This window comes from Pagrus pagrus (genome assembly GCF_965226575.1).
Source record: "Pagrus pagrus genome assembly, chromosome: 11".
Lineage (NCBI taxonomy): Eukaryota > Metazoa > Chordata > Actinopteri > Spariformes > Sparidae > Pagrus > Pagrus pagrus.
This window is the reverse complement of record NC_140195.1, coordinates 60,348-88,270: the sequence shown is the minus strand read 5'-3', so window position 1 is coordinate 88,270 and position 27,923 is coordinate 60,348. Positions and strand designations below refer to the sequence as shown.

General features: G+C 43.5%; 1 protein-coding gene across 2 annotated transcripts; it reads right to left on the bottom strand.

Moving 5' to 3' along the window:
• Positions 1-78: 78 nt before the first annotated feature.
• On the bottom strand, positions 79-26,150 carry grm6a (glutamate receptor, metabotropic 6a). 2 transcript variants are annotated; one of them, XM_084367355.1, is made up of 17 exons: positions 26,116-26,150; positions 23,798-23,961; positions 21,836-22,474; positions 20,195-20,411; positions 19,495-19,630; positions 19,209-19,363; positions 18,765-18,905; positions 18,487-18,687; positions 16,276-16,415; positions 16,077-16,199; positions 14,191-14,455; positions 8,112-8,347; positions 7,845-8,006; positions 5,608-5,757; positions 4,371-4,511; positions 4,136-4,251; positions 79-1,964 (listed from the first exon to the last, which is right to left on the bottom strand). In XM_084367355.1, the coding sequence occupies exons 3-16, from the start codon at positions 22,427-22,429 to the stop codon at positions 4,162-4,164; spliced, it is 2,751 nt and encodes a 916-aa protein (XP_084223481.1). In that variant the 5' UTR covers positions 22,430-22,474; positions 23,798-23,961; positions 26,116-26,150; the 3' UTR covers positions 79-1,964; positions 4,136-4,161. The 2 variants fall into 2 exon arrangements, with proteins under 2 accessions (XP_084223481.1, XP_084223482.1); XM_084367356.1 differs by lacking the exons at positions 21,836-22,474; positions 23,798-23,961; positions 26,116-26,150 and adding an exon at positions 20,696-20,773.
• Between the last annotated feature and the right edge of the window lie 1,773 nt (positions 26,151-27,923).

Sequence of the window (27,923 nt, the reverse complement as noted above, 5' to 3'; positions counted from 1 at the left end):
TTATTCTCAGAGCAGAATCAAAGACTCACATCAGAAGTATAAATACACAATAGATACATTAAACATATATAAAGCATATAAAGTATGTGGACTTTTCCTTTAATCAACTTAATTTGAAACATTTGATAAATCCATTACTGATCTACCAAACACGTGATCAATATATTGAGCAATGGATCAATTATTGGGTTTAATTAAGTCATTTCAATGGATTATCACAGGAGTAAAAAGAACCATAAATATTATTGATCTCCATGTATTGATCTCATTAATAGGTTGGAAGAGTTGGAAACACTGGTGTTCATCCTAACCCCTGTTGAGTCCTAGGAGGGTGCCTCCACAAGGCATTCTACTGATTTAATATCAGACACTGGTTCTTCTTCTACTCATTTAATATCAGACACTGTTTGGTCTCAGTGAGGTTGAGGAATTTAAAATCTTGTCAGAAAACAAATCTTATGTTTGAAGAGTTTATTTTCTGAACCTGACACAGAAAATAAAAAAACAATGAGATAAAAGTTGATTTTTGATCGTTGGAAACAGAAGACAGAACAATCATCCAGCAGCTGACTTAAACAACATTTCAGACTGAAAGTAAACAGTCAGAATCATTAGAACATTGTGTGTCATGAGCAAAAGCTCCAGAACAGCTACTGAATGGATCTGATGAGACTGAGACTTTGTCAAACTGAACTGGATCAGTTTGTGTAAGAAACAAATGAAGTCAAAGTCAACCTGATGTTTTCTAAACAGCCACACAGGAGAGGAGTGCTCAAAGTTATTGATTTGGATTGAAGATATTGCAGAATCTGAATCTGTCTTAAAAAACACATAATTCATAACACTTTACTTTGAAACCAGTTTACGCTTTGACATTTCTTCCTGTAGAGGTTTGGATCACATGACTGAAGGAATGAAACTTGATTGGACAAACGTCTGATGGACTAATATCCTCCGACTGGCTGCATGTTGAAACATATGAATATTTTATCTTTAATATATACAGTATATAAAATTATTAATATTATTTAAGATGGATCCGATCCATTAACATGTGAGTGTTGAATAAAATCTGAAACAGTTGCAGCATCACTCAGAAACACAAACTGATCCTGAAGCAGCTGCAAACTAATATTTCATCACCTTGTGTCTGAAATATTAATTTGTGTCTGAACGAGACTGAAGAGACAAAGACAAGAGACGACGCTTCAACATGAGCCAACCAATAAATAAATTAAAGACGAGCAGCTGCAGTCACAGGAAGTAAAAAAAGCTCTATCTGAACACAGGACGAGGTCCAGAGCAGGAAGACGGTTGACAGACAGATAGGTGGACAGTCAGACAGACAGGTGTTCAACAGGCTCTGAGGGTGGACTGATTAAAAAGCTCAGGATGAACAGGTGAGTCCTTCAGGTGAGTCTGAGTGTCTCCTGACCAGTTTAAAACAGGAAGTCCTCAGCTTAGCAAAACCAGTCAAATTTGATCAATAACTAATAAAAGACCACTCAGCTGGTGCTTGATTGGAACATTAAACTGTGCTGCTGGTTGGATTCATCAATTTGCATGTTCTCCGTGAGTCGGTGTGGGTTCCCTCGCCATCACAAACATCTATGTTGGTGTTGTGGTGAGGTGTTCTGAGGACAGGTGCCAGGTGCTGCACACTGTAAAATGACTGTTCTTCATAATGAAACTAAAACTGTGATGTCACAGAAACAAAAATGCTGAACATGTTTAAAACAGAACGACTCAGATTCATCGTCTGAATGTCTGAGCTTCACCTGAACGCACCCCGAGGACACTCCTGCTGAGGACTTCCTGTCTGAACCTCAAAAACCCTGATTTTCACAACAAAGCCCTGTGGATAGTCTTATTTTGAAATGACCTGACACACATCTTCATCTTCATAGGTGATCTTCATGAAGATGATGTCATCAGGCTCTGGACAGGGATTGGTCAGCAGCTGCCTGAGAGGTGAGAATAAAGTCATCAGTGAGGGGTCAGGTCCTCATTATTGATCACAAACTGCCCCGATAGATCATTAAGTATTGATCATTGAGTATCAGTGAAACTGATCAGGACTCTCAGTGAGTTCAGTAAAAAGGGTTTATCTGTTTGTCTGCCATCATCATAAAGACGTGTTAATAATCGCTTATTGATTGATTAAATATGTTAACTGTCAGCAATCTTTCACTATTGTTTCTGGATAACATCACTGTTCTACGATCCCCTCTGTTAAATCTCACACAATCAGCTGTTTCCTCTGACGACCATTTCCCTTCTCAGAGATGAGATCTGATTGGCTGACAGACTGTATTGATCAGACAGGATATTGGAAATCATTTACACTCTGATGTGGTTGAAGAGTGAGGTGGCATGTTCACACAGAGGAAACAGCAGAAGGAGAAATAAAGTTTCTTTCCTTCTGCAGGGAGTTGAACTGTCACCTGCCGTGTTAGTGCCTTGCTCCAGAGTACACAGCAGCTTAGCTGTTAACATGAATCTTTAACACGCAGCTGAAATATTCAGCAGCTCCTCCAGAAATATCTTCCACCCGTCAGGAATCATCTCCATCCTGCTCAGCACCACTAGGCTCCACCCACTGACCATATACGGAGAAAGCTCCGCCCCCTGTGTGTCGTCATCACACTGAGCTAAAAAAAAGGCACGAAACTGTGATGACTTCAGATTTCATCCTCCTGCTGTTCCAACCCTGTTTACAGACTGAAGATGATGACAGGATGAAGATGATGACAGACTGAAGATGATGACAGGATGAAGATGATGACGGACTGAAGATGGTGACAGGATGAAGATGATGACAGGATGAAGATGATGACAGACTGAAGATGGTGACAGGATGAAGATGATGACAGGATGAAGATGATGACAGACTGAAGATGGTGACAGGCTGAAGATGATGACAGGCTGAAGATGATGACAGGATGAAGATGATAACAGGCTGAAGATGATGACAGGATGAAGTTGATAACAGGCTGAAGATGATGACAGACTGAAGATGATGACAGGATGAAGATGATGACAGACTGAAGATGATAACTGGATGAAGATGATGACAGACTGAAGATGGTGACAGGCTGAAGATGATGACAGGATGAAGATGATGACAGGATGAAGATGGTGACAGGCTGAAGATGATGACAGGATGAAGATGATGACAGGCTGAAGATGATGACAGGATGAAGATGATGACAGGATGAAGATGATAACAGGCTGAAGATGATGACAGACTGAAGATGACAGGATGAAGATGATGACAGACTGAAGATGGTGACAGGCTGAAGATGATGACAGGCTGAAGATGATGACAAACTGAAGATGATGACAAACTGAAGATGATAACAGGCTGAAGATGATAACAGGCTGAAGATGATGACAGGCTGAAGATGATAACAGGATGAAGATGATAACAGGCAGAAGATGATGACAGGCTGAAGATGATGACAGGATGAAGATGATGACAGGATGAAGATGATAACAGGCTGAAGATGATGACAGGCTGAAGATGATGACAGGATGAAGATGATAACAGGCTGAAGATGATAACAGGCAGAAGATGATGACAGGCTGAAGATGATGACAGGCTGAAGATGATAACAGGCTGAAGATGATGACAGGCTGAAGATGATGACAGACTGAAGATGATGACAGGCTGAAGATGATGACAGGATGAAGATGATAACAGGCAGAAGATGATGACAGGCTGAAGATGATGACAGGCTGAAGATGATAACAAGATGAAGATGATGACAGGCTGAAGATGATGACAGGCTGAAGATGATAACAGGCTGAAGATGATGACAGGCTGAAGATGATAACAAGATGAAGATGATGACAGGATGAAGATGATGACAGGATGAAGATGATGACAGGCTGAAGATGATGACAGACTGAAGATGATAACAAGATGAAGATGATGACAGGATGAAGATGATAACAAGATGAAGATGATGACAGGGTGAAGATGATGACAGGCTGAAGATGATGACAGGATGAAGATGATGACAGACTGAAGATGATGACAGGATGAAGATGATGACAGACTGAAGATGATGACAGGCTAAAAGTGTAACTGCAGTGTGTTTAACTGTGTGTCTGTAGTGTGAAGTTACAGTACCTGTTATTTGTAATTTTACTGCAGTGTTACTGCGATCTGTCAGGCTCAATCTTCGTTTCTCCGTTCTGTTTCTCATTTGATGACTTCTGAGACAATCTGGCAGCCTGAGCAACAGCCTGCAAAACAGCAACACAGCAACTATCAGAACAGGGAACACGGCAACTATCAGAGCAGGCAACACAGCAACTATCAGAACAGGGAACACAGCAACTATCAGAACAGGGAACACAGACACCTTGAAGCTTCTCTTTCTCTTCTGGACATTCCTTTCTGGGTGAAAAATGATGACGTAGACCTTCGGCATGTACAGCATCCCGAGAGACACGAACGCACTGAGCGACATGGAAACAGTCAGAGTGGCTGTCTGGATGAACATCTGTAGAGACACAGAGAAACTCACCACTAGAACCAGAGACATTCACTGACAGAGAACGTCGGTACTAGAACCACAGACATTCACTGTGTTTTCTGCTGCCTGTGTTTCTGTCTGTTTCTGTCTAACACTGCTGGTTTCTGTCATGTTATTTCAGGCTTTTACTGTCTCTTTTATCTGTTTGTTGAAGCTCTGTGTAACTTTGGTTTGAAGAGTTATTATTCTATAATTACATCCTGTGTTGGATTATAATCTGTTTAATCCAGCTGCTCCACTTTGTGTCTAATTCTGCAGTCGTTTATCTCTCAGTTAAAGACTCTCTGTCCCTCCCTGAACTCACACTGAACCACACAAAAACACTAAAGCAGCTTTAGTTTGATGTGTCGGCCTGATTTCTGTCAGTTTATTCTTCTCTCCTAAACAGGAAACTAAACTCAGTCTCTCCTCACCTGTCTGTCTGTCTCATCACCTGTCTGTCTTTCTCATCACTGTCTGTCAGCTGTGATGTAGCTTTCTTGTCTGTTAACCGAAAAGAGAAGAAAAGAGATGAGCAGTTGTCCCAATAAGGACAGGTGTCTCAATGAGGACAGGTATCTCAGTAAAGACAGTTGCCTAAGGTGTCTCAGTAAGGACAGGTGACTCAGTAAGTAGGTGTCTTGGTATGGACAGGTGTCTCAGTACAGACAGGTGTCTCTGTAAAGACAGGTGCCTCAGGTGTCTCAGTACAGACAGGTGTCTCGGTATGGAGAAGTCTCTCTACTGAAACACGAGGACACTTTCATGTGGACTCTTGATTTCACATGAAGACAACGTTTTCAGGAGGAGGTCTACAGAAGTTGAGACAGACTCCTGGTCTCCTTAGTCCAGAAACCACCTGACGGACTCAGACGGCTCTAAGAAAGAGAATTAGCTTCCGGTTGCCGTGGTAAACACTGGCTCCAGTTTAGTTGCAGGACCTGACAGAAGTAACCTCCGTAATTCACAAATGAAACAGAATACTGGGAACACAGGTGAGCAGGAAAAGGGTTGGGAAAACAAATACAGGCCCCCTGGAGTCAGTCATAATACCTAGTCTATCCTGGTTTGTCCTGTTTCTTACCTTCTCGGTGGACTGGGCTGTACCAAAGAAGATTGGTACAAAGGCGAGCCAGATAATACAGGTGGTGTACATGGTAAAACCAATTGGCTTGGCTTCGTTAAACGTCTCTGGAACACCACGACTCTTCACTGCGTACACCGTACATGTTACCTAGCAACAAGAATTATGCATGTTACGTAGCAACAAGACAATTAATACTCGTTATTGGTCAATCAATGTGACATCAGGAGGGAGGTTCACGCCTTCAACATGAGATGATCAATAACAGATCAATGAGGGAAAAACACATCAAACGGTTTAACACAAAATGCAAACTTTAATGAGGTGATGTCCAAAATGCAAAAGTGCAAAAACAAAAACTGGAAACAAAAAGGCAAGCAAAGGTAAAAAACAAAGACTGAACTAACAACTGGACTTCAATACAAACAAAACTAACGAGGTGATGAGGTGCAGGTAGAGAGAGGCAGAGAAACACAGGTGAGGGAAATTAGAGGAGGAAAGCAGGGAGAGAAGGGAGGGCTGATGAGGCTGATGTGAGACAGAGGTGAGGAGGGAAAATCAGGCCAGGGAGAGCACAGGAACACAAGAACACAGGAACAAATGAACACAAGAACGCATGAACGCAAGAACGCAGGAATGCAGGACCACAAGAACACAGGAACACAAGAACACAAGAACACAAGAACGCAGGAACGCAAGATTGCAAGAACACAGGAACACAAGAATGCAGGAACACAAGAACACAGGAACACAAGAACGCAGGAACACAAGAACACAGGAACAAATGAACACAAGAACGCATGAACGCATGAACGCAAGAACGCAGGAACGCAGGAATGCAGGACCACAAGAACACAGGAACACAAGAACACAAGAATGCAGGAACGCAAGATTGCAAGAACACAGGAACACAAGAATGCAGGAACACAAGAACACAGGAACACAAGAACACAAGAACACAGGAACACAAGAACGCAGGATCACAAGAGCGCAGGACCACAAGAACGCAGGACCACAAGAACGCAGAAACACAGGAACGCAAGAACGCAAGAACGCAGGAACACAGGAACACAAGAACACAGGAACACAGGAACACAAGAACGCATGAACGCAAGAACGCAGGAACGCAGGAATGCAGGACCACAAGAACACAGGAACACAAGAACGCATGAACGCAAGAACGCAGGAACGCAGGAACGCAGGAATGCAGGACCACAAGAACACAGGAACACAAGAACACAAGAATGCAGGAACGCAAGATTGCAAGAACACAGGAATACAAGAATGCAGGAACACAAGAACACAGGAACACAAGAACACAGGAACACAAGAACGCAGGATCACAAGAGCGCAGGACCACAAGAACGCAGGACCACAAGAACGCAGAAACACAGGAACGCAAGAACGCAGGAACACAGGAACACAGGAACACAAGAACGCAAGAACGCAGGAACACAGGAACACAAGAACGCAGGAACACAAGAATGCAGGAACACAGGAACACAGGAACACAAGAACACAAGAACACAGGAACACAAGAACGCAGGAACACAAGAATGCAGGAACACAGGAACACAAGAACACAGGAACACAAGAACGCATGAACACAAGAATGCAGGAACGCAGGAATGCAGGACCACAAGAACACAGGAACACAAGAACACAAGAACGCAGGAACGCAAGATTGCAAGAACACAAGAACACAGGAACGCAAAAACGCAGGAACGTAGGAACTCAGGAACGCAGGAACGCAGGAATGCAACAAACGCAGGAATGCAACAAACGCAGGAACGCAACAAACGCAGGAACGCAAGAACGCAATAACGAAGGAACGCAAGAACGCAGGAACGCAAGAATCCAAGAACGCAGGAACGCAGGAACACAAGAACACAGGAACGCAAGAACACAGGAACGCAGGAACGTAGGAACTCAGGAACGCAGGAATGCAACAAACGCAGGAATGCAACAAACGCAGGAACGCAACAAACGCAGGAACGCAATAACGAAGGAACGCAAGAACGCAGGAACGCAAGAACGCAGGAACGCAAGAACGCAAGAATCCAAGAACGCAGGAACGCAGGAACACAGGAACACAAGAACACAGGAGGGAAACAGAACACTGGGAACACAGGTGAGCAGGAAGTAGACAGTCACAAAAAGACACTACAAAATAAGACAGGAAATAACTAAACCAACCACTAAACATTACAAGGACCAATACTGGATCAATATGTTACCATGAGTACGATGCTGTAGCTGAGGCAGCAAATGATTGACAGGTCAGACATATCACACTTCAGGATGCCTCGGGCTAGGTTGGGGTTCGGAGGGCGGAGCTCCTCGTAGTCGATGATGGTGTGAGGAGGGATGATGGCGAACCACACAAACACACCGAGGACCTAACACACACGAAAACGCAAACACACACACACACAGATAAACTTGAATCATGTGACAAGCTGCTGAAACAGAAGAAGGAAGTGATCTGACACTTGAATTCTCACCTGGACAGAGATGAGGACGAAGGTGATAATGAGCTGGGAGGTGGGGCTGATGAATTTCGGTGGGGTCACCGACCTCTTGCCTTGTTCGAAGATGCGGTAGATGCGGTTGGTTTTGGTCAACATGGCGGAGTAGGTGATAGCCATACCAAGGCCCAGCAGGAGGCGCCGGAAGGCACAAGCCACCACACCTGGCTCTGCGATCATGAGGAAGGTGATCAGGTAGATCAGGAAGATACCTGCAAAGAAAGAAACAGATGATGTCATCCTCAGTGCTGATGATGTCATCTTTACTGTTGATCATCTCACGCTTCTCTCCGTGTCGATAAGTCTTCAGCCCTTTTCACACATGCACTCTAACCCCTTGATTGCACTGGGCATGTGTCCGTAACCCGCAGTGTCCGTAACCCGCCGTGTTCGTTGTTTCAGCATTTCTCCTTGATTTTTGTGCTTCTACTGTGGTTGAGTAGCTACATAGTTAAATCGTTTGTGCTCTTGCATTTCTATAGTTCTTTTCCAGTCTATTCACCCACTTACATTCATACACTGATGGCAGAGGCTGCCATGCAAGGTGTCGACCTGCTCAGGTTCAGTATCTTGCTCAAGGATACATTTCTACATTTCCAACTTTATTGTGCAGTGTTTTGTTATGAAAACGGACTGGATGCACTGGGCCTTTTTGGCTGTGTGACTTCCTGTGTGGCTCGATCTGCTCTGTGCAGATTGACGTGGCTGCAGTCCACTTCTGTCAAAATAGACTGTGTAAATTCTCTGCAGAGCGCCACTGGTGCAGCTGGTGGAAACGCGAGCATTCAACTGAAGGGCTGCGACTGTATCGTGGCTGTAATGCAGCTTTGACGGGCCATGGCGGACTTTACTCTGCCAGCTGCCAAGTCCTCAGTCTGGGTGAGCCACATGTGTGAATACAGCAGATAGCTGTCCGGGGTGAACTCACAGCAAGCAAGTGGGTGTGTCGACAACATGTAATCCTCCATGGCAGTGCTGGTATCATCAGCTGTAACACACACTCAAACGTACTTCAGGACACATGAAAATGGCTTTAAACTGCTCATTGTCAAAGTTCTGCAGAACAGCTGCCCAGAACATTTCCCCGCTCTGTCTCACACTTCCATATGACTTCCACGCTGCTGCTGGACACAGATCCAAAAAGCTGCATCTTCCTTTTCTACGATGGGATCTTTGTTCATGCAGTGTAGCTGCTTTGTTTCTTTTCTGCTTGCCTGTATATTACTCTCTACTCTTTCGTTGATATCGCTGAAACATCCAAATACGTAGTATTGATATCAACACAAAAACAGTCATCAGTACGGAGCAGTCTGTAGCCGCCCCTCGCCCAAACCATGCGGAGAATTTCTAATGTGTGAACATGTCTGACACGGAACATCTGCTGCGAATATCCTGATCTGATCTTCGAGATATTATCCAAAGTTGATGTGTGAAGGGGCTTTACAGTCCCTTCATCGAGCACTGGGACCTCAATGACATCATCATCAAAAACTATGGGGGTGGGGATTAGTGGAAGAGAGGCCATGTAGCCAGATAGGAACACATGTAGTATGAGCAATGTGTTCTTCAGAGACTGATGGAGAACCAGTTCAAAACACAGAAGTGTAAAACTCATGTTGTTTGTGGGGTTCACGGTGGCTGCCAGCGACATTTAGATGGATCCTGGCTAGGTCAAGGTCTCCTGCCTGGCCCACCATCCTGGCTCTCCTGTGTCAACACTTTGGATGGCCTTGATGAAGAAAGACTCTATATGAATGACAATATATGACAAAAACCAATATGTCTCTACCAGAGATGGTGTAAACAAGGCCATTGAAGATATCAATCTGATATTCCATAAAGCAACTATTAAAGCTGACCTCATAAAACAAAAACGGAAGCCTGTTAAAAGGCAAAACACTGACAAATGGTTTGATCAAGAATGCAAGACCATCAGAAAAGACCTGAGAAAAATAACAAATGAAAAACATCGCCAACCAAACAACCCTGCCTTATGCATTAGATAAAATGACATTTTAAAGAAATGTAAATGTAGAATTAAAACTGCTAGCAGCGATGAACGGCCCGTCGCAATCCACGCACGCCGGGGTGTGCTGCTGACGGTACTATAAAATGTATGCTGAAGTCTGAAGAACTCCCTGCAATATACATAAAGAACAAATAATGGGTGGACTACACTGTGTGACCCTACAGACTCTCAAACAGAGGTTTGTATCCATTAGCCAGCCAGCACTGCCCTCTGTTGGAGAAAGCCTGAATTTACAATCAAAAGTGAATGCAGTCAAGCATTTCTTTTGTCATTTAGCGATAAAAGCACCACCTATTGGCTGATTTGCACCACATTTTGCACAAACCGTCATCGGGCCATGGAACACAATTACCAAAAGTTTTGTGGTAATGGGACCGTATTTCGGCAAGATATGCAAGACTGTGTGTTTGACCACAATGTGCAGGAAATTGTAGTTCTATATTTTGGGCTTTCTTTGGACTATCACAATTCTTTTGACAACTTTTTGTCAGGAGGGTCCACAGATGCTGTGTGCAAAGTTTCCTGCAAATCGGTCAAATTGCCTAGGAGGAGTTAGCAAAAGGAGGTTTGCGACATTTTGCGAATGGAAAGGTAGCGCGAAAGTGGGCGTAGATATAAGGTTTAAAAATGTGCGACATATTATGTGGGAGTTATTGGGCAAAAACGTTTTTGTCTTGATAATAGCGCCACCTGCTGGTCATTTTTGGTGTGTGAGTTACAGGGGCCAGTCTATACCAACTCTATGCATTTTGTTGACATAATTGTTATGGTGTGGGCACAGTGCCAAATATAAAATTAGACTGCCACCAGAGCGCCACCTACTTCGTCAGCTATCCTCAGAAGGCCATTGGCAATGAGTGTACCAAGTTTTGCGTTAATCCGACCAACCGATGTCGAGATATAAAATACTTCAATTTAAAGAGCGCCACCTAGTGGTCATCGCCAAAAATTTAGCACAGAGCCTTAGGGTCTCACGGGGAAGTAGTAACCTGAGTTTCATGTCATTCTGACAGACCAATGTGGAGATATGCAACACTTCCTGTTTCGAACAAAATGTACACAAAGTTGTTATTTAATAACTTGAGTATTCTTTGGAATATCAAAATTCCACAGATGCTGTGTGCAAAGTTTCGCGCAAATCGGTGAAATTACCTGGTAGGAGTTAGCAAAAGTAGGTTTGCGACATTTTGCAAGAAAAAAAAAAACGGTAACTGGAAATGGGCGTGGCACAACATTCAACACAATTCAGGGAACGCGTGGATATAAGGTTTTTTAATGTGCGACAAAGTATATTGGAATTATAAGCAAAAACGCACTTTCCTTGATTATAGCGGCACCTAGTGGTGGAAGTTCACGATGACCATAGATTATAACATTTTTCGCCAAGCCTAATGTGTTTGCCAAATAAAATCGTGTTTTCATCTATGTTCAGGCAGTGAAAAGTGTGATCATTTGGGATAAAGAAAAACTAAAAATTAAAATAATCATTACAGAAATAATAGGGACCTCGCAGGTTTCCTGCTCGGGCCCTAATTAGGAACAAAAAACAAAATGATACCCACATGAAACTCGAAGATATTAAGAATGCCATCAATCAAAATCAATTCTGGGATATGTGGAACAAGTTCAACACAAAGCAACAGACACCACCCATCCAACATGGTGACATCTGGAGCACATTTTGAAAATCTGTACAAAGACAGACCAATAAATCAAATCAATTCAGATCATTGTATTATACAAGAAAAACTCCAAACATTAGAAGAAACTATTAAAGACAACCAAAACCCCCTTGATTTCCCAATTACTTGGGAAGAATTGACCACACAGACAAAATGTCTCCAGCCGAGGAAAGCTTGTGGTCCAGACAGCATTAAAAACCAAATGCTCAAATGCAGCAGCCCAGAGATGCAGGCTGCAGTGTTACAGCTGTTCAATACTGTGTTACAGTCAGGATGTTTTCCTCACATCTGGTGCAAAGGGCTCATTTCCCCCATTCATAAGAGTGGGGACACATCAGACCCTGATAACTAGCGTGGCCTCTGTGTCAGCAGCTGTCCAGGTGAATCATTCTGAGTATTCTGATTAACAGATAACTAGATTTCCTTGAGGAACACTCCATCTTGAGTAAAAGTCAAACTGGCTTCCTCCCACCGACCATGTATATACCCTTCACACTTTAATTAACAAACATGTACATCAAACAAAAAATGGTCAGATATTCACTTGTTTCATTGATTTCAAGAAAGCTTTCGACTCTGTTTGGCATGAAGGGCTCTATTACAGGCTTCTACACTGTGGTATAGGGGGCAACATGTACCATCTGGTTAAATCAATGTATTTGGAAAATATGTGTGCTGTTAAAACTGCAGACAAACAAACTGAATTCTTCACCCAGAGAAGAGGTGTACGCCAGGGCTGCAGTTTAAGTCCGACTTTATTTAACGTGTATATAAATGAACTTGATGTTGAGTTGGATCAATGTGCTGCTCCTGGCCTCTCCCTCCTCGATAAAGAGGTGAAGTCTCTGTTTTATGCTGATGACCTTGTTCTACTGTCTCCTACTGAACAAGGACCCCAGCAGCAGCAGCTGGACACAGTAGAAAAGTCCTGTCAGAACTGGGCCTGGCAGTAAACATGAAGAAAACTAATGTCAGGATCTTTCAAAAATGCCCCAGATGTCAGGAGAACAAACACCAATTTACCATAAATAATCATATCATTGAACGCAGCATGAGTTACACCTGCCTTGGTATAACATGACAGCATCAGGGAGTTTCAACACGGCAGTGATGCACTGAAGGAAACAGCTGAAGAGCCCGACATGCAACTAAGAGAACATTTATCATTTACAAACTCCAGTCAGAATCTGGCTTCAGAGATTTGATAGTGTCATCCAGCCCACTGCGCTGTACGGTGGTGAAGTCTGGGTCCACTCAGTCATCAGAACTGAACCCGCTGGGACAAACATCCAACAGAGTCTTTACATGCAGAAGTCTGCAGACACATTTTACACAGAAACACACCAACAAATGCATGTAGAGCAGAATGAGGCAGAGACCCGCTGATAATTAACATCCAACAGAGAACGCTCCACTTGTTAACCAGCTGAAGTCCAGCCAGAGACGCCTCCACTCCAAAGCCCTCCAGACTCTGGGCTGAGCCCAGAGAAGAGTCCCCTCTGTCAGCTGGTCCTGAGGCTGACTGCCCCTCTCAGACAGTCTGACAGCCTCACAGCAACACTGCTCTCCCAACACAACCAGAGTCAACACATTATAACACAATGTAGAGAAACCTGCAACACTGGAGAGAAGAAACTAAAAGCCAAAGTGGATCAGAACCTTATCTCGCCCTGAAAACATGATGAGTCAGCAGAACATCTCTACTGTCAGAGATAGAAAGCAGAGACAGATGCTCACCAACTACAGGCTCAGTGACCACAAACTGACAATCCAAACAGGAAGACACAAACAATCATGGCAACCAAAAGACAACACAACATGTGGTCACTGCTCGACAGGTGAGGCTGAGACAGAGATGCACTTTCTCCTACAATGTAAAACATTCAACGACACCAGGAACATTTATTTTAACAAGTTCAACTCTGTAATCTCAGAGTCCAAAGAGCTGAACCACCTCTCAACATTAAAATACTGCTGGGAGAAGGAGACAGGGCATACCTGCTGCACACACACACACACACACACACACACACACACTGTATATACTGTATATATAATTAATGTAAATCAATCTTGGTGTTGTTATTTGTTGTGTTCTGTCCGAGTGTTTGGACAAGTTGTGTTTTGATGCTTTGGCAACATTGCTGTTAAACAACTATCTGTCTGCTCTCTCTGTGACTCCTGCTTTTGTTTGCTGACCTGTTGCAGGGTGAGGTCAACTGGCAAATTTGTACAACATCATCAGTAATGTGAGGCTGATCCTGCAGGTGAAGCACTGGACTCACCAGTGGTTATCTGGTCCAGACCACAGTGGAGATCCTAGTGACTGAGTAGGAGTACTCACCTGTTAGTAGTACGTAGCTGAGCTCCCTCCCTGACGCCCTGACAATTGGCGTGTCATTGAAGCGGATGAAGGTGATCACCACGGCACTTGTTGCTAGGATACCGAGCATGGCAAGGGAGGCGGGTACTAGGGCCCAGGGGGAGTTCCACTCCAGTTTGATGATCGGAGTTGGGCGACAGGCAGTTCTGTTGGGGGCAGGGCGCATGTCTGACGGACAGGTCTCACAGTTAAACTCATCAAGCTGGTACTGGTACCCATCACAGAGCTGCAGACAGGTCAGAGAGAGAGACAGGTCAGAGAGAGCCAGAGACAGGTCAGAGACAGAGACAAAGACAGAGACAGAGACAGACAGGTCAGAGACAGAGACAGGTCAGAGAGAGCGAGAGACAGGTCAGAGACAGAGACAAAGACAGACAGGTCAGAGAGAGAGACAGGTCAGAGAGAGCCAGAGACAGGTCAGAGAGACAGACAGGTCAGAGACAGAGACAGACAGGTCAGAGATAGAGACAGGTCAGAGATAGAGACAAGTCAGAGAGACAGACAGGTCAGAGAGACAGACAGGTCAGAGACAGGTCAGAGAGACAGACAGGTCAGAAAGACAGACATATTATCACAGTCAAACAAAATGTTGATGTCATCATTCTATAGAATAAACATCAGCAGCCAATCAAATAAACTTAAACATTGATTTGTCTCATTGGATGGATGTGTTGACTCTCGTCAATCAAACTGGTCAGAGGCAGATGTGACGGACAGCTGGAAACATCCGTTCTAGAGGTCTGCAACCCGACCCGAGCCCTACGGAACCCGAGGTTCGCTGTGAACCTGTCTGTGTTGACCCGTCTGTCTGAAGAATGAGCTTTAAAAAGCAGGAAACAGACTGTGACCTTTGACCTCAGACCAACTTTCTGTTGGTCTGTGGTGCTGTCGCCATCAGTGCGCCTGACCACACCTCACTTTAAGACCAACAGGCCCACAGGTCTAATGCTGATAATCGGGTTTAGACTCTGGCATGCTTCACATGTTGCATTACAGTCGCGCTTATTGTTGGGTCGGGCCTCTATGTCATGAGCAGTTCATGGGCACAGGCGGACCACGAATCTGTTCTGTCTGTGGGCTGTTTGTATGGAAGAATTATCCTATCTTTATTCAAGAGCGTAGATTTTCAGTTTGAGAGCATGATTTCATTCCTTTTCAGTGACACAGCTCCTTCTCGTGCTCAGATTTATTCTCCTCACGCTCACATTTTGTGCTCGCACTGAGATGATGCTGCTTTCTTTCAAAATTTGTGCTTGAACTCAAAAATCACATGCTTGTGTTCACACATCTTCTTCTTGCACACAAAAATTTCGCTCGCATTCAAATATGTCCTGTGCTCGCTCAGATCTCAAGTCTGCGCGCTCAGATCTAAAGTCTGCTTGCTCAGAACTAATGTGCACGCACTCAGAACAAGCACCTCCTCTCAGGTTGAGGTGTCTGCTCAGACTCGAGGCTGTCCCTCCCTGCGCTTAAAATATTGTGTTTCACCAGCCAATAGGGAGACAGCTAGAGTGTGGACCAATCAAATGACGGATGCCACCTTGGGTGCGTTCCTTCGCACTTTTTTGAGTGCTCCGTAGGGGCGGGTATATGGTCTGTTTGTAAAACTGCTTCTCTCAAAATACACCAATTTACCATATTAGCCAGCTATTTGCATCGTCACCCATTTAAGACGCCAGCATATTTATGTATAATTAATCTAAAGTAATCCTAAAAAGAGTTATCGTATTAGTATTATTAGTATTATTCTTCCATATGTTTGTAGTTATAATTCTAATATAGTTATAGTTATTGTATAGTTATTGTAGTTATTGTAGCTTGTTGTGTTGTCGTAAATGTCTCGTTACCTCACAGTGCCAACAGCACGGAACTCCTTTCACCATCTTCTTCCTCTCTCCTGGGTTACAAGGAAAACTACAGATGGAGTCAGGAAGAGATTTATCTCCTCCAGACCACTGCATCTCCTCCACCTGACGGGTTTCAAAGAGAGGGTAAGACAGAATAAAAACAGCAGATGTTTTCTGTTTGATCCAATCAGATTCTTACGTTGAGTCTCAGATTATTGGTCCACTGACCGATGACACGGTAACCAGGATGGCTGTGATTGGTCATCTGGAACTGGAAGATGTCGTAGCGACCGGGAGCGTCTCCATTCTCATTGAACAAAACAGTCGTACCTGCACTTCCTGTAGGACACACAGACAGACAGATTATTACCTGAAGTATAAAGTAAAAACAAATAGTTGGGGGATAATAACACATCAGATTTATCAATATACGATATGACAATATATCGCGTGGTGATATTTATCGTGATTATCGAACGCTGAATCGTTTCATTGCTCGTTGATCAGGAAAATAAAATGTGAATAAAAACAGGAGGATGTCTTCCTCTTCATCCAGCCGAGTGTCTCCAGCAGCTGCTCACTTTAATTATTAACGCACACACACACACACACACACACACACACACACACACACACACACACACACACACACACACACACACACACACACACACACACACACACACACACACACACACACACACACACACACACACAGTGTGTCCTCAGAGGAAACATGTAAAGTGCATTAACTTATTTTTCACTTATTATCTTTCTGAATAAAGAAAAAGCTGCTTTGATAACCTGAACCACACAGAACAATCAGAACATAGAACCTGAACCACACAGAACAAACAGAAAATAGAACCTGAACCACACAGAACAGAAAATAGAACCTGAACCACACAGAACAAACAGAACATAGAACCTGAACCACACAGAACAAACAGAAAATAGAACCTGAACCACACAGAACAAACAGAACATAGAACCTGAACCACACAGAACAAACAGAACGTAGAACCTGAACCACACAGAACAAACAGAACATAGAACCTGAAACACAAAGAACAAACAGAACAAACAGAAAATAGAACCTGAACCACACAGAACAAACAGAAAATAGAACCTGAACCACACAGAACAAACAGAACATAGAACCTGAACCACAAAGAACAAACAGAACATAGAACCTGAACCACACAGAACAAACAGTGTCACGTGTCAGAAGGCGATCCATCATAACATTGAAGAGTTTCCAGCTTCCATATTGGACGACGTATTCCTGAGTGAAACAGGAAGTATGTGGGACGTAACATAGGGCAGAGCTTGATTTGAACGCTAACGTGGGCGTGTAGCGATGGGATAGCAAGAATACGCTAACCCTGACCCACGACTGTCAGGACGAAAGAGACGCAGCGGATCAGACCTATTAGAGAAATCTTTTCTGAGTGGGAATCAATTCTACCCACAGCATTGTAATCACAGTAACCATAGTAACCAAGCGGTTGCTAGTTAGCTAACTATCTAACTTTAGTGCCACAAGTATTATTGATAGGTGCATGTCTTGATGTTATTGGGTGAAATTGGTTGATTGAAGCCTTCATGAGAACACAGGAAGCGAACATGATTGGATAATTATATTCTGTGGAATAAGTTGTTGATAGCTGCACTCATTGGTTTGTTCTGAGCTCACAGTGAGAACTGGAGGAGACGTTCAGAGACATTTGTCTGTTGAAGCTGTCAGACGATCTGACGAGCACTTAGTTTGAAGCAAGACTGAGACCTTAAAGCCAACAAGCTGTCACCTCAGGGATCACCTGACCACCAGGTGTGGGCGTGCAGGTGTCAGTCCTGATGTCCCGGTCCAGATTTCTGTCTGATCTCTTGGAACCAAACAGAGTTCCTTACAGGCCACATTCCTAAAATACACCAACATCCTGAATAAGAACACACTTCTCCTGAACTGATTAAATATTCAGAAAACTGAGAGGATTCATGTAGAGAGACACAGGCAGGCAGACAGACAGGTGGGCAGACAGACAGGTCTCATGGCGTGCAGCTCTGGCTCTTACAGATTAAATCCTCTCAGTCTTCCAGCTGCTGTGGTGTCTCGTCTTTATAAAATATGGATTTGAATTCTAACAGGATGAAGCTGCTGCACTTTGTTGTGCTGCTCTGAGAACGTCTCCTCGTCCCGAACTTCTGTCTGTCTGACAGGAAGTCATCGGGTCAGTCCGTCAGGACAGGAAGTCACCGGGTCAGTCTGTCTGTGTTTAACTGGAACGCACAGTAACAGTCCTTGTACTCCAACCCTCCTCTCATGTGGGCTCGAACTCTAGCAGACACTCGTCAGCGAGCTCGTCTCTCCGTTCCAGGTGTTGTTCTGATGTAGATTGTGTTTTCTTACCGTTGAAGTTTACCGCTCTGATGTAGTCCAGCAGGAGGCGTCCCTCCACAGGGTCCATGTTGCTGCAGACTCCGAAGCTGCCAGGACACAGATCCAGGTGCATGCTGTGCAGAGCATAAGCCACAGCGTAAACTGCATCGATCACAAACTGAACCTTCCCCTCCTGCTCGTAGGACGAGTCCCGACCAATCCTCTCCTCACCTGCAGGCACAAACACAGGTCACGGTTTACTCATTCCAATCACTTTTCTGGCCCCACCCCCTCAGGTGTGAGAGTACCTGTACATTTCTTCTTGTCAGGGTCAAGTTTGATTCCAGGTCGGGTCAGTTTACACCTGAAGTCGTCCTCCCAGAACTCATTGAACCAGATGTTCCTGCGGTTGTTCTCCAGAGAACGAGACGTGAAGTACTGATCAAAGCCTGAAATGCACACACAGCCTGACTAGCTTAATGACAGCCTCTCTGTTAGCATGTAGCAGTGAAGCTAGGTATTGTAGACTGGTACAGTAATAATCCATTAAAGAGAAAAGGTGACTGTGAACAGGAAGATAAAAGCACGTTACTGATGGTCTTCGTCAACCATCTGACAGTCTGCTTCCTGTTTCACCTCATTGATCAAGTGTTAAAATCACTTCTGAAACATTTATCTGGACGGAGATCATTTTGGTTTTAAATAAAAACGTGTTGTGTGGATGAAGCCTCAGTTGGTTTTTATTTTTTTACCATCTATTGACGCCCGTTTAGGTAGGATAGTGACGGCGCCCTCGGCAACGTCCTCCAGTTCTGCGATAGGTGAACTCTTTGCTCCCCAGCTGTCTGACCCCACGAACAGGAAATGACCCGTCAGGTTAGCACGCTTTGCTGCCTCAAGGACACGCCTACCAGGAAGAGAGGGGAGGAGTCAGAGTGGAGTCAAGGGACAAAGTTAAAAGAGAGAACTGGAGCGAGTTCTAAAAGCTGGCCCGATGAGACGGAGTCCAGTTGATCTGTGGTCGGTTAGTGTTTTTACTTAATGTCGTCCTCGTTGGCGAAAATGATCACTCCTCTGGCGTTACTCGTCTCCATCAGTCGTTTGATGATCTTGTCGAACTCTCCGGCTGTTGGCTCGCGAGGAATCTTCACCGACTGAGCAATACACACCCCGCCTAAGAGAGACAGACAGGTACAAGTAGAGACAGACAACAGTGTTTCCACCTGAGCTCATCTCCAGCAGCCACCCACACACAGTAATGATGACATGAGCATTTATTCACATTGTCTTGACTTTTTTCTGAAATATCTGTCAACATTTGTGCTTCATTGCAACGGTTTCATTTCTGGTTCTGGAAATTCTCAATCTTTGTGACTCAAAGACTCAAAGTAACCTGTTCGATACTGTTTGACATTAAAGGGTGTTTACAGTGTAACAGGATCAGAACTATAGTTCACAGGTCAGCTTTGTTTTACTGAAAGAAGCAGAAAACGTCCAACAACGTTCCTGCTGACATGTGATTCTCTGTAGTGAGCTTACTGTAAAACTTTATACTATATTATACATTATTATACTTTATACTTCCTATATGGCAGTAAAGGAAGGAAAAAAGACTTTTGGGAAAAAAAGTCATATTCTTAAACCTTTAAGCCTGTTTACAAACGTCCACAGATAAAATCCAGAGCGCAGAGACAAAGTTCAACAGAACCAAACAGGAGAACGTAGAACTGTTACGTACCAGCCTCTCTGGAGATCTGCATGAAGGCGTCAACTCCGCTCTCTCCGTAGTTTCCCTCGGAGGCGAGCGTGGACACGTAGTTCCAGCCCAGAGCTTTGACGATGTCCAGCATGGCCTGAGCCTGATATGAGTCTGGAGGAACCACCCGAGAGAAGAAGTCGTACCGGTTGTTATCGCTGAGTTCTGGAGCCGTTGATGCGTAGCTCACCTGAGGGATCTGAATCAACGACCCAATGTGTCACTCACAGGTTGTCATGGTTCCCAAATGATCTGCATGAACAGTGAGTGTCCAACAGTCGTCCACAGAGACGTGTTTCTATTATTCAGTCCACCACACTGAATACAGACGGACAATATGATAGAAACGGGGTTCATTACAGGACGGTGTTCCTAATAAACTGGACACTGAGTCCAGATCAGACCACTTTCAGAACAGTTTTATCTTTCAAGAAGTTCACTGTGAACTCAGCTGAGACCCTCCTGCTCAGGTGGTCTGTTCACCTGAAGCAGAACAGACAGGTGAGACGGGACCGCCTTCAGTCCAAGCTCAGGGTCAAATTAAACACATGCACAGCACTGGTTCAACTGGAAGTACTGGGACATCAGAGCAGAGGGACACACACACACACACACACACACACACACACACACACACACACACACACACACACACACACACACACACACACACACACACACACACACACACACACACACACACACACACACACACAGGATTAGTGTTGTGTAACAGCCTGAGCTAAATGTGTGTCAGAGCTTCAATAAACTGAATAATAATCACATTAACGCACGTTGTGTGTGTGTGTGTGTGTAGATTAATGAAGGAATCCACATTAACGACCTCCTAAAAGCAGACCTTGTTATAACAGTCATCATCATCATCATCATGATGACGCTTCAGTGGAGCGAAACAAACGACCATCAGCTCGCTGAGTGTTCAGGTTCGATCAAGAACCTCTAACACTGATGTGTGACATCACACCGAGCTCACTCAGTGATTGGTCAGCTGTGTGACAACAGGTGAGAACAGTAAACAGGTGTGAATTAAGATGAGGGGTGGATCTGATGGATCGCAGCTCCTGCATGTGATTGGCTCATTTTTAATGATGTCACACTACATAAAAAAGCTGCTTCCCCAGAGACACCTGCTGCAGCTGTGGACTCACCTGTGTTCACCTGTGGACTCACCTGTGTTCACCTGTGTTCACCTGTCTGACACAGACCAGCGTTCACTGTTTGATCATAAATTGATCAGCTGGAATCACCACGGCAACAAACGCTAAACATCCCATGGTGCATCTGTGACCCAGTGACTTAGTTTGATTTTAACAACACACACACCCACACACACACACACACACACACACACACACACACACACACACACACACACACAGTCATTAAAAGCTTTCATTAGAGAGTCAGTCATCAGGAACAAACTCTTTAAAACATTAATCCACAAACCAGACGACTTCATCCTGTCTGTCTCTCTGTTTGTCTGTCTTTAGGTCCACGAATATATTAACCACCAGTGTGTAACCTGTATATTAACAGCTGTATTACCTGAATGTTGTATGTATATGCAGTATGTTACCTGTCCATTAGTTGTTCATTATTTACCTCAAACAGTCTCAGGATGTTGGCCACCATGATGGACACCGAGCTGGCTGACGCTCCGATCACTCCCACCACCCTCTCCGGTTTGCGGATGATGGGCGGCTCTCCATTGGAGCAGCGGATGTCAGACGTGTCTTTCTGGATCAGCGCCTGTACGAAGGTGAGTGACTGCTCCAGGGCGTAGGTGTCTCTGGAGCAGGTGTCGAGGATGCGAGCCCCCAGCGTGATGTTGGGCAGCAGCTCAGGGTCACTGTTGATCTGGTCCAGAGCATACAACATGGCCTCCATACGATGGATCCCCTTCTCCTTCTTCAGCTCTCCACAGGGCAGACCGTGGGGGCCACGGGTGTGGATCGGGAACAGCCCCCCCAGAGTGATGTCACCAGGTATCTTTATGGAGTGGGGGTGGAAATGCTGGTGGGAGGCACTCACCTGAACATCCTGTCCACCCATCCAGAGCAAAACAGACAGCAGGAGACGGGCCCACAACGAGGACTGATGGGCTCTCTGTCCAATCCAGAGTGAGACATGATGATGATGATGATGATGATGATGGTGGAGGGGGAGGGAGGAGGGGGTGCGGCCTGATGATGTCATACTGAGGTGACGTTCAGGGGAGACTGTTCATTCTGCTGTGGACACCTGAAGAGCGAGAAATCAATCAGTCAGTCAGTCAGTCAGTCAGTCAGTGGAGAGTTTGATTTTGGTGAATCAGGTGACAGTCAATGACATCACATGTCAGACAGCAGTTGATTGGCTCTAGCAGAGAAACAGACTCATATTTCATGTTGTCACAACTGTCTCCTTCCAGCAGAAACTGTCTCCCTGCTGCAGAAACTGTCTCACTTTCTGCAGAAACTGTCTCACTGCTACAGAAACTGTCTCACTGCTGCAGAAACTGTCTCACTGCTACATAAACTGTCTCACTGCTGCTGAAACTGTCTCCTTCCAGCAGAAACTGTCTCCCTGCTGCAGAAACTGTCTCACTGCTACAGAAACTGTCTCATTCCAGCAGAAATTGTCTCACTTTCTGCAGAAACTGTCTCACTGCTGCAGAAACTGTCTCACTTTCTGCAGAAACTGTCTCACTGCTGCAGAAACTGTCTCACTGCTACAGAAACTGTCTCACTGCTGCAGAAACTGTCTCCTTCCAGCAGAAATTGTCTCACTTTCTGCAGAAACTGTCTCACTGCTACAGAAACTGTCTCACTGCTGCAGAAACTGTCTCACTGCTACATAAACTGTCTCACTGCTGCTGAAACTGTCTCCTTCCAGCAGAAACTGTCTCCCTGCTGCAGAAACTGTCTCAATTTCTGCAGAAACTGTCTCATTCCAGCAGAAATTGTCTCACTTTCTGCAGAAACTGTCTCACTGCTGCAGAAACTGTCTCACTGCTGCTGAAACTGTCTCCTTCCAGCAGAAATTGTCTCCTTCCAGCAGAAATTGTCTCACGTTCTGCAGAAACTGTCTCACTGCTACAGAAACTGTCTCCCTGCTGCAGAAACGGTCTCACTCTCTAGGGTCCAATATTAAATATAATACATATATTAAAACACGAATAAAGATGTTTGTAGCGTCAGATCAGAGAATCGTCTCCTTACAATCTTTAAAAGCTCAACATGAAGAGAAAAAATACCAAAAGTAAACTGTGATAATTATTTTCATTATTGATTATCTGCAGATGATTTCTTCTCTTAAACAATCGATTGTTTGGTTGAAAAACATCTTAAAAATAAACGATTCAGTGACAAATGATTTATGACTCATTCATCTCTCTGGCACCACAAACTGGTTTCATTCATCGGTTCTGTTGGGATAAACTCGCTGCTGGAACTGGTTTCGTTCATCGGTTCTGTTGGGATAAACTCGCTGTTGGAACTGGTTTCGTTCATCGGTTCTGTTGGGATAAACTCGCTGTTGGAACTGGTTTCATTCTCGGATGTTTGATTAATTCAAAGAACTTACCGGAGCGGGATCCCGTCTCGTCCCGGTCTGATGCGAGTCCTGAAGCCGTTCAGCTCCGCTCCTCCGCCGGTCTGCTCTCTGCTGTGAGTCGGTCAGACGTGAAACTCCGCTTCACCTCCAGCTGCTCCTCCAATCAGCGGAGGACTACAGCTGCCTGTCTCTCTCTGTTTAATTAAAACACTCACATAAACGTGTGTGTGTGTGAGAGAGAGGACTCATCGCTGTCACTTCAGTTCTTAGAATTCACTCAGAGTGGATCATCACTGTCAGAGAACATCTCTGATCATCGTTTGTTTAGTGACGTCTGCTGGCCACTGTGTCTACCTGTCTGTCTACCTGTCAAGGTGTCAGACAGGTGTTCAGTGTTTTCCTCCTGATGTTCAAATTCACTTTGATCCTCTCTCTCTCTCTCTCACACACACACACACACACACACACACACACACACACACACACACACACACACACACAGTGTAGAGCACATCTGTTGCCATGAGAACAGCAGCTTGTCAGTCTTCAAGGTAACAGTGATCAGTTAACAGGTCAAAAGGTGACTGGTCAGGTCAATTGAAATGTATGATGGGAGACGTTGTTTGTTAGTGTTTGCATCGAAACAAAGCTGTTGCTCAGAGCCTCCATCTCTGGAGGAGAACGTCGGTGCAGAGGGTTAGAGTTAGGGTAAACACCTGGAGTCAGAGGAGGTTCGGATCTAGCGCAGTTTACTGAAAGGAGGAGAGCACTGAACTCACCTCAGCTGCTGCAGTCTGGTTAGTAAACAGTTTTGTTCAATTTTGAAGCCAAGTTCAGAGCAAGTTTACGTCTTTGTAAACATCAAAATCCCACAAAGATGTTAGTTTATCACCCGAGACTGTACTGTACTGTAAACATGCTGTCCATAAACTGTAAACATACTGTCGATATACTGTAAACATACTGTGAACATACTGTCGATATACTGTAAACATACTGTCCATATACTGTAAACATACTGTGAACATACTGTCGATATACTGTAAAAATACTGTCGATATACTGTAAACATACTGTGAACATACTGTCGATATACTGTAAACATACTGTCGATATACTGTCGATATACTGTAAACATACTGTCGATATACTGTAAACATACTGTAAACATTATGTCGATATACTGTAAACATACTGTCAATATACTGTAAACACACTGTCGATATACTGTAAACATACTGTAAACATTATGTCGATATACTGTAAACATACTGTCATTATGCTGTAAACATACTGTTGATATACTGTTGATATACTGTAAACATACTATAAACATACTGTAAACATACAAGTGCACCCGTATTGCAGACTTTACAGTAAACACACGGAGAAGACGGCTACAGCGTGTACCGACTTCCTGTTTTCAAAATAAAAATGTGGGATATTTAAAGCAGAGATACTGTGTTTAAAGCTATTGAGCTTAAATGCTAATATTTACATATAGCCTCAAAATTAATAAAAAATATGAACAGATGTAAAATGTAAAAACAAGAGGTGTATCTCATGCAGCCAGTGTAGTTACATGATCCCAAACTGATTTTGAGTCAATTGATCACATGACCTTGGAGCTATTGAGCTAACATGCTAATATTTACATAAAAATTATAGCTGCTGCGCAGCGATGGGTCGGGTCCGGGCTATTTTTGGCAAATTTAGGCAACTCTGAGGCTGAGCAACAAAGTGTAGAACAGGAAGACATACAGTTGACATGTTCATTTTGCATTAGTTGAGGCTTGAACTTACAACCTTTGACACCTAAGTCCATCTTCTATCTCACTTAGTTAACTGGCTAGTGACAGATCATGTGAGGCTTCACAAAGTGAGTAAGCTATACACTGTCAGATGAGCACATGACATAATAGAACACCATCTTTAAAATTACCTTTAAAATACACAGAGAGCGAGGCGCATAAACCATTTCAAGAGACAGTTTGCATGTTTTGCAAACCTATTTAATTTGTTAATATTTCATTTAAAACTAAGGACATATTGCATGTAGCCTACTCATTTTACCCTCAGGAGTGTGTTGCACAGGTGTTGTCACTCTAATTAGGTACTCTCTGCTCTGCTTTAGTTTGAGGTGGAAAAACACATTCTGTTCTGAATCAATCAAAGGGGCTTGAAAGGAATTTGCTCTGTCTCATTAAGTGTTTGCATTTGTGGTCATTTTAAGTTATTTTTAATATTTCAACACATTACCTGGATTACAACATGTTGAATTATAAATAACAATTCTCCTTTAAATATGAAGTTATTGTTACCAGCCAACAGACAAATCTGATCCTTACCAGTTTGAAATACTGCTCTCTTGATTTAATCTTTGTTTTGCTGTGATTTTTTTATATATATGTTTCCCACTCACTGAACTAGATCACTGATCCTGTCTCCTACTCTCAGCTGGATCAACTTTAATTGATTCTCCTTCTTCAGTTTAAATGGAGGGTGTCAATCAGCATTAAAGCACATTACCGCCACCTATGTTTGGACTGGAATTACATCACCACAAAACAAACACAAAGTAATAACAAATTCAGTTATTAGGAAAAAAATCTGAAAATACACATATTGCATCTAGACAGCATGGAGATGTTGGTAATTTGTTTTTAAAAATGATTGATTTGCTCCATAAGTGAATAACTGATGTTTAGCTATGTCATTACTGCATTGACTCCAATTGTTCACATGAAAGAAAAATTTAAAATGCTGTGAAAAATTCAGTTTTTGAGGCTCAATTTTTGATAAATCAAAGGAGGAGAGAAGGAAATAGGTTTAAGAAGTTTTACAGTTTTTGAAAAAAAACTGAGTGATGTACTTCATGACTTTTAATAGGTTTAAATGTACAAAAGTTTCTTCAATATTGAGTTCTGAAGCTGCAGCAAGTATGGTTGATTTGTTATGATTTTTCAAAGTTTTGAACTTTAGACGCTTGCTGTAGCACCACCATCAGGACTATTGGCTTGGGTTTACAGCTGAGGTAATCTGGCATGAGACTGGACCTTTGTGCAAAATTTGGTTAGCTTTCATCCATGGTCCAGTCCAAGCTATTTGTTTTTATTTAATTTAGAGGCTTGCTGTGATGCCACCATCAGGACAATTGTCTTGTGTTTCATGTTGAGGACATCTGATATTTTGATCTGTCATCATCATCATCCTTGCTGGGTCTGAAGCCACAACCCCTGACACCAAGCACCAGCTCCTAACTCACTGAGGTAATTGGCTGGAAGCGAGACCTGCTGTGTGGCTTCATTTGTCGACTCAGGGAGTCACTGTCCGGGCAGCTGTTGTCAAGGCAGATTTCAAAAATGGTCAAAATGTCAGAAATTCTGTTACCTGAACAAAAATCTGATAATACATAAATTGCATCTTGACAGCATGGAAATGTTGGTGATTTGTTTTTAACTTAAAGTGTTTTGCTTCATACGAGAAAATTTGATGTTTAAAAATGCCACTCTTCCATTGACTCCAGCTGTTCCCATGAGAGCAGAATTCAAAATGTTCTCAAAAATTCAGTTTTTGAGATAAAATTCTGATATTTGCTAAACTCCATCAACCATGACTGCAAAATATTCTCAATTTTTTCAGGAAGATTGAAAATGTATTTAGCAAGAATTTGATAGTATATGTTTACAGTACTGTTTACAGTCAAACATTTTGATGCACTGTAGGCTTAATTTTTGATAAATCAAAAATCCGAGAAACAAGTTTTGTGGAGGACGGTCTGAAGATGCTCTCTAGCAAGTTTGGTGACAATTGGGCAAAAATTGTGGGAGGAGATAGGTTTTATAAGTTTTACAGGTTTTGAAAAAAACTGAGTGATGGACTTCATAATTTGTAATGAGTTTAAGTGGACTAAAGTTTCAGCAGTATTGGGGCTACAGTTTGGTGAAAGTTTCAAAACTGTAGCATGTACTGTTGATTTTGTAGTTTTCGCCTATGGGAAGTATGACTTCCTCGGAAGAAGAAGAAAGAAAGAAAGAAAGAAAGAAAGAAAGAATTCCTAGGAATACAATAGTGTCCTGGCAGCTTAGCTGCCCGGACTCTAATTAATAAAAAATGTTTACAGATGTAAAATGTAAAATGTAAAAACAAGAGGCGT

Excerpts from the sequence above, each read along its gene's own strand:
- grm6a (XM_084367355.1), bottom strand. The coding sequence starts at position 22,429 with ATGACATCATCAGGCCGCACCCCCTCCTCCCTCCCCCTCCACCATCAT. Across the intron at positions 19,364-19,494 it reads GCCAACGAGGACGACATTAA|GCGTGTCCTTGAGGCAGCAA; the intron begins GTAAAAACACTA and ends TCTTCCTGGTAG. Across the intron at positions 8,348-14,190 it reads CAGCTACGTACTACTAACAG|GTATCTTCCTGATCTACCTG; the intron begins GTGAGTACTCCT and ends CTTTCTTTGCAG.